Source organism: Sarcophilus harrisii, chromosome 1 (assembly GCF_902635505.1).
Source record: "Sarcophilus harrisii chromosome 1, mSarHar1.11, whole genome shotgun sequence".
In the NCBI taxonomy this organism is placed as follows: Eukaryota; Metazoa; Chordata; class Mammalia; order Dasyuromorphia; family Dasyuridae; genus Sarcophilus; species Sarcophilus harrisii.
Window position 1 is genome coordinate 370,990,538 of NC_045426.1, and position 12,056 is coordinate 371,002,593.

The following is a 12,056-nucleotide window of genomic DNA, read 5'->3' on the forward strand; positions in this document are numbered from 1 at the left end:
CCTACCAGTTTTGAAAAAGGGGAGGGGAAAGAGAAAAGGAGAAAATTTGAAATTCAGAAACTTATAAAAATCAGTGCTAAAATTTTTCTTGACATTAACTGGAGGGAAAATGCTTTAAAAAAAAGGAAAAGAAAAAGAAAATTTGAGAAAGAAGCACTTCTTTCCCTACTTTCCTATCCACCGCCAATAGATCATGAACTACAGATTTCCATGTAGGTAGATATTAAAGTCATAAGTCCACATCAGGTGTCTATCAATAACTGTTATCAGGAAAATCCAAGGCCAATTTCTAGAGGATTGTATTTTGACTCAATGTTCTCCAATTTATCACCCTTTAAAATGCTAATCTACATGTACTGAGCCTTTACCAAAGTCTTTTAAGACTTCAGTTTCTACTATCTTTGAATTCTCTGATGTCAATGAAAAGTGCTGCTCATTCCAGACAAGATAATCTTAGATTTAGATTCCTAAATTGAATAGATGCCCATCAATTGGAGAATGGCTGAGTAAATTATGGTATGTGAATGTTATGGAATATTATTGTTCTGTAAGAAATGACCAGCAAGATGAATACAGAGAGGCTTGGAGAGACTTACATGAACTGATGCTAACTGAAATGAGCAGAACCTGAAGATCATCATACACTTCAACAACAATACTGTATGAGGATCAATTCTGATGGAAGTGGCCATCTTTAGCAATGAGAAGATCCAATTCAGTTCCAATTGATCAGTGATGAACAGAACCAGTTATGCCCACTGAAAGAATACTGGGAAATGAGTGTGGACTGCTTGCATTTTTGTTTTCCTTTCCAAGTTATTTTTATCTTTCTAAATCCGATTTTTCTTGTGCAACAAGAGAACTATATAAATATATACGCATATATTGCATTTAAGATGTATTTTAACATGTTTAACATGTATGAGACTGCCTGCCATCTAGGGGCAGGGGTGGAGGGAAGGAAGGGAAAAGTTAGAATAGAAGTGATTGCAAGGGTTAATGTTGAAAAATTACCCATGCATATGTTCTGTCAATAAAAAGCTATTAAAAAAAAAAAAAAGATTTAGATGCCTAAAGGACCTCAGAGATCATCTAACCCAATCTCAAAAGGTTGCATGAAGAAATTTTATGTATAAAGAAATTAATGTCTAGAGAGATTAGTTTACTTGCTCAATATCTTGAATGTAAGTGACACATAGCATTTGAACCAAGGTCCTCTGATTGCAAACCCAGTGGCTATATGTGTTGATACATATTAACACATTCTTTTTTTTATTTGCATATGCATATCTGTATATGAAATGTGTGTATACACACACAACACATTCTGAATATACATGACTGCATAATGTCATGTAGATAGCTATAGATAGTTATATAGATATATATCACATTGTCTTATAATTTTTGGTCATTTCATTATATCTTTGCTTTGGTGTTTTATTTTTCTCCCAATAAAAATTGAGACTTAAACGTAGTTGTAACATGATAGTGAGCTAGTCTCAGAGTGAGAAAGACCAGAGTCAAGTCTTGCTTATGAAACCTACTGCCTCAGTGATCCTAGACAAGTCACTTAATATCTTGGTGCTCTAGACAGCTCCTTAAGACTTTTTTAGATGTGATTATAGAGAAAATGCCTGCTTGCATTGGTTCAGGGAGTTTCATTGTATGGAAATTAATTCCTTATAGGAAGGTCATCACAGGTATGGTTCCTGTTCCTTATCCCTTGAAGGCAAAAGCTGGGTTTTACATTTGGGGGGAGGGGGGAAGCATATATTTACTACAGTACTTCACAATCTTCCTTACAAATCAAAATAGACATTTGTGATATGACTGGCAAAAAGTGACAATTTCGTCTGTGACCATGGAATAGAGAAAAGTTTAATTCATGTAGTTCATTAAAAAGCTGAGTAGCTTTAGGCCAAAAGTCAGTACTAGAACATAAAGGCTCTGAATTGCCCTTGTACATTCTTAGACAGTTGCCTGGAACAATGAGAAGTAAAATGACTTGTCCAGGGTCATACAGACAGTAGATATCAGAAATAAATTGAATTTCTTATTACTGAAGCCATTTTTCATTCCACTATGCTGTGCTGCCTCTGACAATATCACATCACAGAATAGTATACAATATAGACACTACTTAGTACTTGCCTAGTCTATAGCAGTAGCCTCCAAGAAGCTTGTCTTAATTTCTTTCCATTTCTTTTTTTTTTTTTTGCTTAAAATGTCAGAATCAAAATTTCTCTTCTTTTTTGTAAAATTTTTCCTTTCTACTTATATTTCTTTTGATTTTTATTTATTTCTTTATTTTTTTTGCTGAGGCAATTGACATTAAATGACTTGCTGTACTTACATTTCTAGTATTGTTACTCTTCTGCTCAAATATCTTCAGGGACTCACTATCATATAGTGAATGAAAATGTTTCCTTTGTCTAATCTCTTCATAACTAGGAATCAGACTTTTCTTCCCACTCTTAACCCCATATTATTCCATGCCATGCTATTCAAATTTTCTTAAATAAAGAACCTTAACATTGTATTAATAATAGACAAAAGCTATAAGACAAGTCATATTTTTTGGCCTCTGACAACTGAATCCTTCTCCTGTGTATACAGATGTAGTATTTTTGGCTTCTGTTCCTAGTTTTTTATATGTACACAACACATAACAAAAAAATCCACCATAGATTATAAGGCTTTTCAACACTATGTGCTTAAACACACACACATATACATAAATACACATATACATACAAATGCCTCCTCTACATGTCTTCTCTAAAAATAATTGCTAGCATAAATGAGGTTTTGAGGTTTGCAAAACAGTATCTATAAAGGTTCTATTACCACTATTTGACAATTGAAGAAACTGAGAGTGAAAGTGGCTCATTGATCTTACCCAGTCATATTCCCCAATTAAATATATGAGGTAGGATTTGAATTCAATTTTTAATTTCAATTGCAGCACTATATGGAATATACTACCTAAGGAAACACTTCAAGTTGTAACTAGGAACTGGATATGTTACACAAGAATTTAAATATAAAACATTATTTAAACTTTTGTTATTTTAATAAGACAGAACACATGTCCATCTGAAGACAATGTATCCTTTAAAATGAGATATTTAATTAAGTAAACACCAAGAGGCTTTAAAAATGTCACTAATATTTCCTTTTTACTCAGCAATCATGTTAATCAGAGATATTTTTTGTCAAAACATTTGCTCTTTTCCAATAAATGACAATTTCACTTTTTGGGGGCCTATATCCATGATATCAATATTGATTCTAAAGTTAACAGAATAGAAAAGAATCTTTGGATTTTAGCCAAGTAACATTTATTATATTAATAATAAACCACCATGCTTTCTTATAGAGCTTTTCAGTTTTTCAAAACCCTTCTTTAGGATAAGTGTCTTGAAATGAATTTTAAATACATTTGTGCATTCTGTCTACACTAGACAAGAAATGTTTTAGAATAAATTCTGAGATAGGTATTATGCAGTTTGATAAGTTTGATAATGGTCTGAATGCAAATCAAAATATACTATTTTCAGTTTTTTTCTTTTGTTTTTTCTCTTCTGATTCTTTTTTTACAATATGATTAATGTATGTATGTATATATATATATATATATATTATGCAAGGCCTTCTGGAGGATGCATTGAATAAGACAAGGCCCTACTCTTGCAGCGCCTAGTGTAATAGGGCAAATAAGGCATATGGTTATGTAGGTATAGTGGATAAAATGCTGGACTTGGATTCAGGATAAAACTTCATCAGTTATTGTGGGTATTGTCTAACCACAGGCAAGTCATTTAAAATCTTTCTGCCTCAGTTTTATCAATTGAAACCTGATGATGAAGAAGATGATGATAATAATAATAATAACACTTACAAGGATTATTGAAAGGATGAAATGAGTTAATATAGACAAAGCACTTTACAAACCTTAAAAGTTCCATATAAATGCTAGCTAGGCAGCTAGACATCTACATTCAGTGGATAAAGCTTTGGGCATGGACTCAGAAGACCTAATTCAAATCCTTTATCAGACTCATACTACCATCAGATTTTGGACAAGTTATTTAACATTTATTTTCTTAGGAGGCCACTAGAGTGGCTTGTGCATAGAGTATTGATCCTAGAGTTTAAAAACCTGAATTCAAGTCTAGTTTCAGACACATACTGTTTATGTGATCCTGAACAAATCACTTAATCTATTTGCCTTACTCCACTGAAAAAGAAAATGTCAAACTATAATGCTGGAGAAACTGAGACAAGATAGAGATTAGAGAGTTTTTCATATTTTATTTGGATTTCTGAGAGGGAGCAATTGAGCTGGGGGGATGATGTCCCCAGGACTGATGTCCAAAGCATCCAGCAGTGAATGTGAGTTCTCAGTGACATATATACCCCTGACTCCAAGTTCAGTTACACAAAGGGGGGTGGAGTCCAAATTCTGGTGAGTGGGAATCCCCAGGCAGGGACCATCAATCCATTTCTAACAGGTTGGGGGTTAGGACCATAAATTCTTGATGACTTAGGAGGAGTTAGGAGTCAGGAAGTCTGAACTTCCCCTTATCTTGAGTTTACACATTTACAATTTATAACCTTAGAGTAACTAGCCCTGACATATTAGTCCTAATGAACTGGAGGGGAGAGGGTGCAACTAAGGGGACACTGGCAGAACAATTTAGCGAAACTGAGGCAAAACAATTTAGGGAAACTGAGGCAGAAGAATATAGGGAAAATTAGGCAGGACAATTAGAGAAATTGAGTCAGGACAATAAAAGGGAACTGTGGCACAACAAAACCACTTTAGTATCTTTGCTAAACCCCATGAACAGTATGAATCATAGGACCATGAGGAGTCAGAAATGACTGAAACACAGCAAAAAACATTGTATTTTAGTCCAACTAATGTATCTTATTGAGAAATCAATTCTTCTTTGTATTTTTTAAACTTGTGTCCCTTTGTTTTCTTGTGTCTCATGTTTTCTTATAGTTGTTGTTTGTTTATTTATTATTTTCCCTGTGTCTACAAAGTTCTCTTTCACTCTATTTAGTATTTATGTACAACTTGCAAAAGTTGATCTCCAATGTCATTGCTTTCTTGAAGGCTAATTAATCCCTGTAGCCATCTCTACCCTCCAATTAGGAAGGTGTACTTCTTACGGGAGAGAACACCATTCTAGCAAAAGGAATTGTGAAAATGAAACTAAGAAAGGAGGGATTTGCAGACTATGTTCAGAAGATAATGATATTCCATTATATTTATCACTGGTCAGACCAAAGCTGGAGCATTATGTGTTTTGTTTGGGGTTAACAATATGAAGAGGGAGTGTTCAGAGACCATTTGCTATATGGCTATTATCCCTAACTATCCTCCACAATGTTCATAATTATGAGTTTGAGTAATAATTATGAGTCATATGATAATAAAAAGGTTATAACATCACAGAATTTTGAGCTGTAATGAACTTAAGAGAGTATCTATTCAAATTCAAACTTAAGAGAGTATCTATTCAAATTCATGCCTTTTATATGTTTACATCAAATTAAATTAAATGTGGTTTAAAAATTAAGACCCTGGAACATGTCATAACTTTCCCAAAGTTAAAGAGCTAAATTAAGCAGAATCAGAACTCAGATTCAGAATCCTGACTCATTGTACAGTTTTCTGACAACTAACTATCTAAAATATTTCAAGAAAAGTCTAAGGATATTTGTTTTATTTTCTGGTAATAATGGAAATGTTTTTATTCAGGATTTCACTAATCCCTGCAAAAAGTATTTACTGTAGAATCATAGGGCAACATTTGAAAACTGAATTGTTAGGTCTTATAAATTTTTGCTAATTTTTTTTGGTCATTTGCTACATTTTAGTAACAGATTCATTTATATGTTGTTTCTCTCTTTCTCTCTCTCTCTCTCTCTCTCTCTCTCTCTCTCTCTAGCAATGACAATGCAATTTATCAGTCACCGGTTTCCTGATTATCATGATCCCACCATAGGTGAGTTAAAAAAAAAAAAATTCTGTGTTCATTTAGCTCAACCAAAAGTATTCTTCCAGTGTAACAACTAAAACTGGATGTTTACTTTATTGTGTAGTTGTTAGTATCTATTAGAACTTCAAAGGACCACAAATTTATAAAGTTAAAAGAATTACTTAGAACTTATAATTTTGAGGAAACAGCTTCAGAATAATGAATTGACTGCTCCTTGCCCATAACTAGGAGCAAGAACTAGCATCTGTTACTCAATGCTTCTAATTTCCCTCTCTTTCCTTTAAAAATTCATGACAAAAGTACCAACATATCATGATTTGATACCTTAACAAAGTGTTTTTGTATGAATCCCCACTTTATGACTCTGAATTCCCATCCACAATAATAGTGAGATACTATTTTGAGACTGCTTTTTTTCTTGTTCTCAAAATATGTCAAATTTTTCATGAAAGAAAGGTTCCTTTGAGTCAAATATTTAAAACATACAGATCAAGACAATTGGAGATGGTCCCAGATGAAATGAATACATTGGTGAAATGGGGCATCACACCCTAACCTACAGATGTTCTTAAAAGCATTTTTTTTTCTCTTTTACATCTCTGAACCCTCCCAGAATATCTTGAAATTTACTAGCTAGATTTCTTTCTTAAAGATTAGGCTTTAGGGGCAGCTAGGTGGTGAAGTTGATAGAGCATCAGTCCTGAAGTCAGGAGAACCTGAGTTCAAATCTTGTCTCAGACACTTAACACTTCTTAATTGTGTAACCTTGGCCAAGTCACTTAACCCCAATTGCCTCAGTAAAAAACAAAACAAAACAAAAGAACTAGTCCTTAAACTAAAACCAATATGATTTTAATTGGCCACCCATAGGTCTTGGGCTAAAGCACATTTGGTCACTGTTTGGATCCTAATTGACTCAAATTGAATGTAAATAGAAGTCATGTCTGCTTTGGCCTGAAATCCTGAAGATCTTTCTCTTGCAGATTCATTCCTTCATTTTTTTATTTATTAGATTTTTTTTTTTTTGAATGAGGCAAAAGAGGAGACTCTTCATCTCAATTGTTATCTAGACTTAATCATTAAATGGTTTGGAGTCTCAGTCAAACTGAGCCCTGTTAGAGACCTTAGGTTAAAAAAGCCAGGGTTTTCTGTTTTATCCAGGGCCATCTCCAGTTGCCTTCATCTGTAGCTGGCCACTGGATCTAGATGTCTCAGAAGAAGAAAGGGAAGCAGATGATCTTGCACAGCCCTCCCTCACTTAAATCCAATTCATTTGCATGTCATGACAACACCTCCTTAATATTATGGTCCTCTTCAAGAAAAAGACAAACACCAACAAAATTTGCTACATAGAAAATAATATGAAAGTCTGGCCTCCTGTTTCCTTAAAGGATTGATTGGTTTACTATTTGATTGATTTTTGAGGTTGAATAGCTAGATCTGTTACAAGAAGTGTTGTGTTCTGACACAATGCAGAGAAAATCATTATGGGAGGGTTCTTAGCATTTATTTTGTGATGGAGTTTTTCTTTTTTTTTTCAGTTAAAGGTTGTCCTTTATTTTGACTATTTTCAAAGGAGCTGATTATTAATGTATAATATCTTCTTTTTTTATTATAGCTTTTTATTTTCAAGTTATATTGCATGGGTAATTTTACAGCATTGACAATTGCCAAACCTTTTGTTCCAATTTTCTCTTCCTTCCTCCTATCCCCTCCCCCGATGGCAGATTGACCAATACATGTTAAATATGTTAAAGTATAAATTAAATATAAGTATACATGTCCTAACAGTTATTTTGCTGTACAAAAAGAATCAGACTTTGAAATAGTATACTATTAGCCTGTGAAGGAAATCAAAAATGCAGGCAGGCAAAAATATAGGGATTGGGAATTCAATGTAATGGTTCTTAGTCATCTCCCAGAGTTCTTTTGCTGAGTGTATCTGGTTCAATTCATTGCTGTTCTATTGGAACTGATTTGGTTCATCTCATTGCTGGAGATAGCCATGTCCATCAGAATTGATCATCATAAAATATTGTTGTTGAAGTATATATAATGATCTCCTGGTCCTGCTCATTTCACTCAGCATCAGTTCATACAAGTCTCTCTAGGCCTTTCTGAAATCATCCTGCTGGTTATTTCTTACTGAACAATAATATTCCATAATATTCATATACCACAATTTATTCAGCCATTGTCCAATTGATGGGCATCTATTCAGTTTCCAGTTTCTGGCCACTACAAAGAGACCTGCCACAAACATTTGTGCATATACAGGTCCCTTTCCCTTCTTTAAGATTTCTTTGGGATATAAGCCCAGTAGGAACACTGCTGGATCAAAGGGTATGCAGTTTGATAACTTTTTGAGCATAGTTCCAAATTGCTCTCCAGAATGGCTGGATGTATTCACAATTCCACCAACAATGTATGAGTGTCCCTGTTTTTCCACATCCCCTCCAACATTCCAAATTATCTTTAGCTGTCATTCTAGCCAATCTGACAGGTGTGTAGTAGTATCTCAGAGTTGTCTTAATTTGCATTTCTCTGATTAATAATGACTTGAAGCACCTTTTCATATGACTAGAAATCGTTTTGATTTCTTTGTCTGAGAATTGTCTGTTCATATCCTTTGACCATTTATCAACTGGAGAATGGCTTGATTTCTTATAAATTAGAGTCAATTCTCTCTATATTTTGGAAATAAGGCCTTTATCAGAACCTTTGACTATAAAAATGTTTTCCCAGTTTATTGCTTCCCTTCTAATCTTGTCTGCATTAGTTTTGTTTGTACAAAAACTTTTTCAATTTGATATAATCAAAATTTTCTATTTTGTAATCAATAAGGATCTCTAGTTATTCTTTGGTCATAAATTCCTTCCTTTTTCACAGGTATGAGAGGTAAACTCCTATGCTCTTCCAATTTATTTATAATCTCATTCTTTATGCCCAGGTCATGAACCCATTTTGACCTTATCTTTGTGTATGGTGTTAAGTATGGGTCAATGCCTAGTTTCTGCCATACTAATTTCCAATTTTCCCAGCAATTTTTGTCAAATAGTGAATTCTTATCCAAAAACTGGGGTCTTTTGGGTTTGTCAAACACTAGGTTATTAAAGTTATTGGCTGTTTTGTCCTTTGAACCTAATCTATTCCATTGATCAACTAGTCTATTTCTTAGTCAATACCAAATGGTTTTGGTAACTGCTGCTTTATAATACAATTTTAGATCTGGTACAGCTAGGCACCTTCATTTGATTTTTTTTTTTTTCATTAATTCCCTTGAAATTCTTGACCTTTTGTTTTTCCATAGGAAGTTTGTTGTTTTTTTTTTTCCCCTAGGTCATTAAAATAGTTTTTTGGGGAGTCTGATTGGTATAGCACTAAATAAATAGATTAGTTTAGGTAGTATTGTCATCTTTATTATATTTGCTTGCCCCATCGAAGAGCATTTAATATTTTTCCAAATGGTTAGATCAGACTTAGTTTGCTTGGAAAGTGTCTTGTAGTTTTGCTCATAAAGTTTCTGATTTTTCCTTGGCATATAGATTCCCAAATATTTTATACTATCTGGAGTTACTTTGAATGGAATTTCTCTTTATAACTCTGACTTTTGGATTTTGTTAGTGATATAAAAGAATGCTGATGATTTATGTGGGTTTATTTTGTATCCTGCAACTTTGCTAAAATTGTGGATTATTTCTAATAACTTTTTAGTAGAATTTAGTAGAATTTATGTATACCATCATATCATCTGTAAAGAGTGATAATTTGGTTTCCTCATTGCCTACTCTAATTCCTTTAATCTCTTTCTCAACTCTTATTGCCAAAGCTAGCATTTCTAATACAATATTGAATACTAATGGTGATAGAGGGCAACCTTGTTTCACTCCAGATCTTACTGGGAATGGTTGCAGTTTGTCCCCATTACATATGATGCTTACTGATGGTTTTAAATAGATACTACTGATTATTTTAAGTAAAAGTCCATTTATTCTTATACTCTCAAGTGTTTTTTAATAGGAATGGATGTTGGATTTTATCAAATGCTTTTTCTGAAATAGATGTAGATCATATGGTTTTTGTTAATTTGGTTATTAATATGGCCAATTATACTGATAGTTTTCATAATATTGAACCAGCCCTTTATTCCTGGTATAAATCCTACTTGATCATAGTGTATTATCCTGGGGATGATTTTCTGTAGTCTTTTTGCTAATACCTTATTTAATATTTTAGCATCAATATTCACTAGGGAGATTGGTCTATAATTTTCTTTCTCTGTTTTCAATCTACCTGGTTTAGGTATCAGTACCATGTCTGTGTCATAAAAGGAATTTGGTAGGATTCCTTTATTCACTATTTTTTTTTTCAAATAGGTTATATAGCATTGGGGCTAATTGTTCTTTAAATGTATGGTAGAATTCACATGTAAAAATCTATCTGGTCCTGGGGATTTTTTTTAAGGGAGTTGATTAATAGCTTGTTCTATTTCTTTTTCTGAAATGGGAATATTTAAGCAATTTACTTCCTACTCTGTTAATCTGGGAAGCCTATATTTTTGGAGGTAGTCATCCATTTCATTTAGGTTATCAAATTTATTGGCATGAAGTTGGGCAAAGTAACTCATTATTTCTTTAATTTCCTCTTCATTTGTGATAAGTTCTCCCTTTTCATTGTTAAGACTAGTAATTTGATTTTCCTCTCTCCTTTTTCTAATCAGATTTACCAAAGATTTATCAATTTTATTCTTTTTTTTCACAAAACCAACTCTTAGTTTTGTTTATTAGTTCAATAGGTTTTTTTTTTTTTACTTTTCAATATTATTAATTTCTTCTATAATTTTAGAATTTCCAATTTAGTATTTGATTGGGGGTTTTTAATTTGGTCTTTTTAAAAATTTTTTTAGTTGCTAGCCCAATTCATTAATCTTTTCTTTCTCTGTTTTATTCAAGCAAGCCTCTAAGGATATAAAATTTCCCCTTATTTCCACTTTGGGTGCATCCCACAAATTTTGGCATGATGTCTCATCATTGTCATTATCTTGAGTGAAATTATTGTGTCTATAATTTGCTGTTTCACCCAATCATTCTTTAAGATGAGATTATTTAGTTTCCAATTACTTTTTGGTCCATTTACTCCTAACTTTTTGTTGAATGCAGTTTTTATTGCATCGTGATCTGAAAAGAAAGCATTTACTTTCTTTTATTTATTTATTTATATTTATTTTCTGCCTTCCTGCATTTAATTTTGAGGTCTTTATGTCCTAATATATGGTCAATTTTTGTATAAGTTCCATGAACTTCTGAGAAGAAAGTGTACTCCTTTCTGTCTCCATTCATTTTTTTCTCCAAAGATCTATCATACCTAATTTTTCTAATATTCTATTTATCTCTTTAATTTCTTTCTTATTTGTTTTGTGGTTTGATTTGTCTAATTCTGAGAGTGTAAGATTGAGATCTCCCACTATTATAGTTTTGCTGTCTATTTCTTCTTGCAACTCTCTTAACTTCTCCTTTAGGAAGTTAGATGCTATGCCACTTGGTGCTGATATGTTTAATATTGATATTGCTTCATTGTCTATAGTACCCTTTAGCAAGATATACTTTCCTTCCTTATCTGTTTTAATTAGATCCATTTTTGCTTTTGCTTGATCTGAGATAAGGATAGCTACCCCTTCTTTTTTTGACTTCACCTGAAGCATGATAGATTCTGCTCCAGCCTTTTATCTTTACTCTGTATGTATCTCCCTGTTTTAAATATTTTTCCTGTACACAACATATTGTAGGGTTCTGACTTTTGATTCACTCTGCTATCTGCCTTTGCTTTATGGGAGAGTTCATCCCATTCACATTTATGGTTAAAATGACTAATTCTGTATTTCCTGCCATCATAATATCCCTGGATTGTACTTTTTTTTGCCCCCCTCATTACCCCCTTGCCTGTTATTAAACTTATGAGCCCCACTTGTGTCATGCAGCTCTCCCCCTTTAGGATCCCTCTCTACTCCCTTTGAATACCTTCTCCTTTCTTGTACCCTTC

At 33.1% G+C, this 12,056-nt stretch overlaps 1 protein-coding gene across 1 annotated transcript in view; it reads left to right on the plus strand.

The window, feature by feature from the left end:
- Positions 1-12,056, plus strand: part of RIT2 (Ras like without CAAX 2) — a 518,545-nt gene that overhangs the window by 116,776 nt on the left and 389,713 nt on the right. Inside the window, exon 2 of the mRNA XM_003759559.2 lies at positions 5,967-6,023. Coding sequence (XP_003759607.2) covers positions 5,967-6,023 — 57 coding nt within the window. The remainder of the gene's footprint in view (positions 1-5,966; positions 6,024-12,056) is intronic.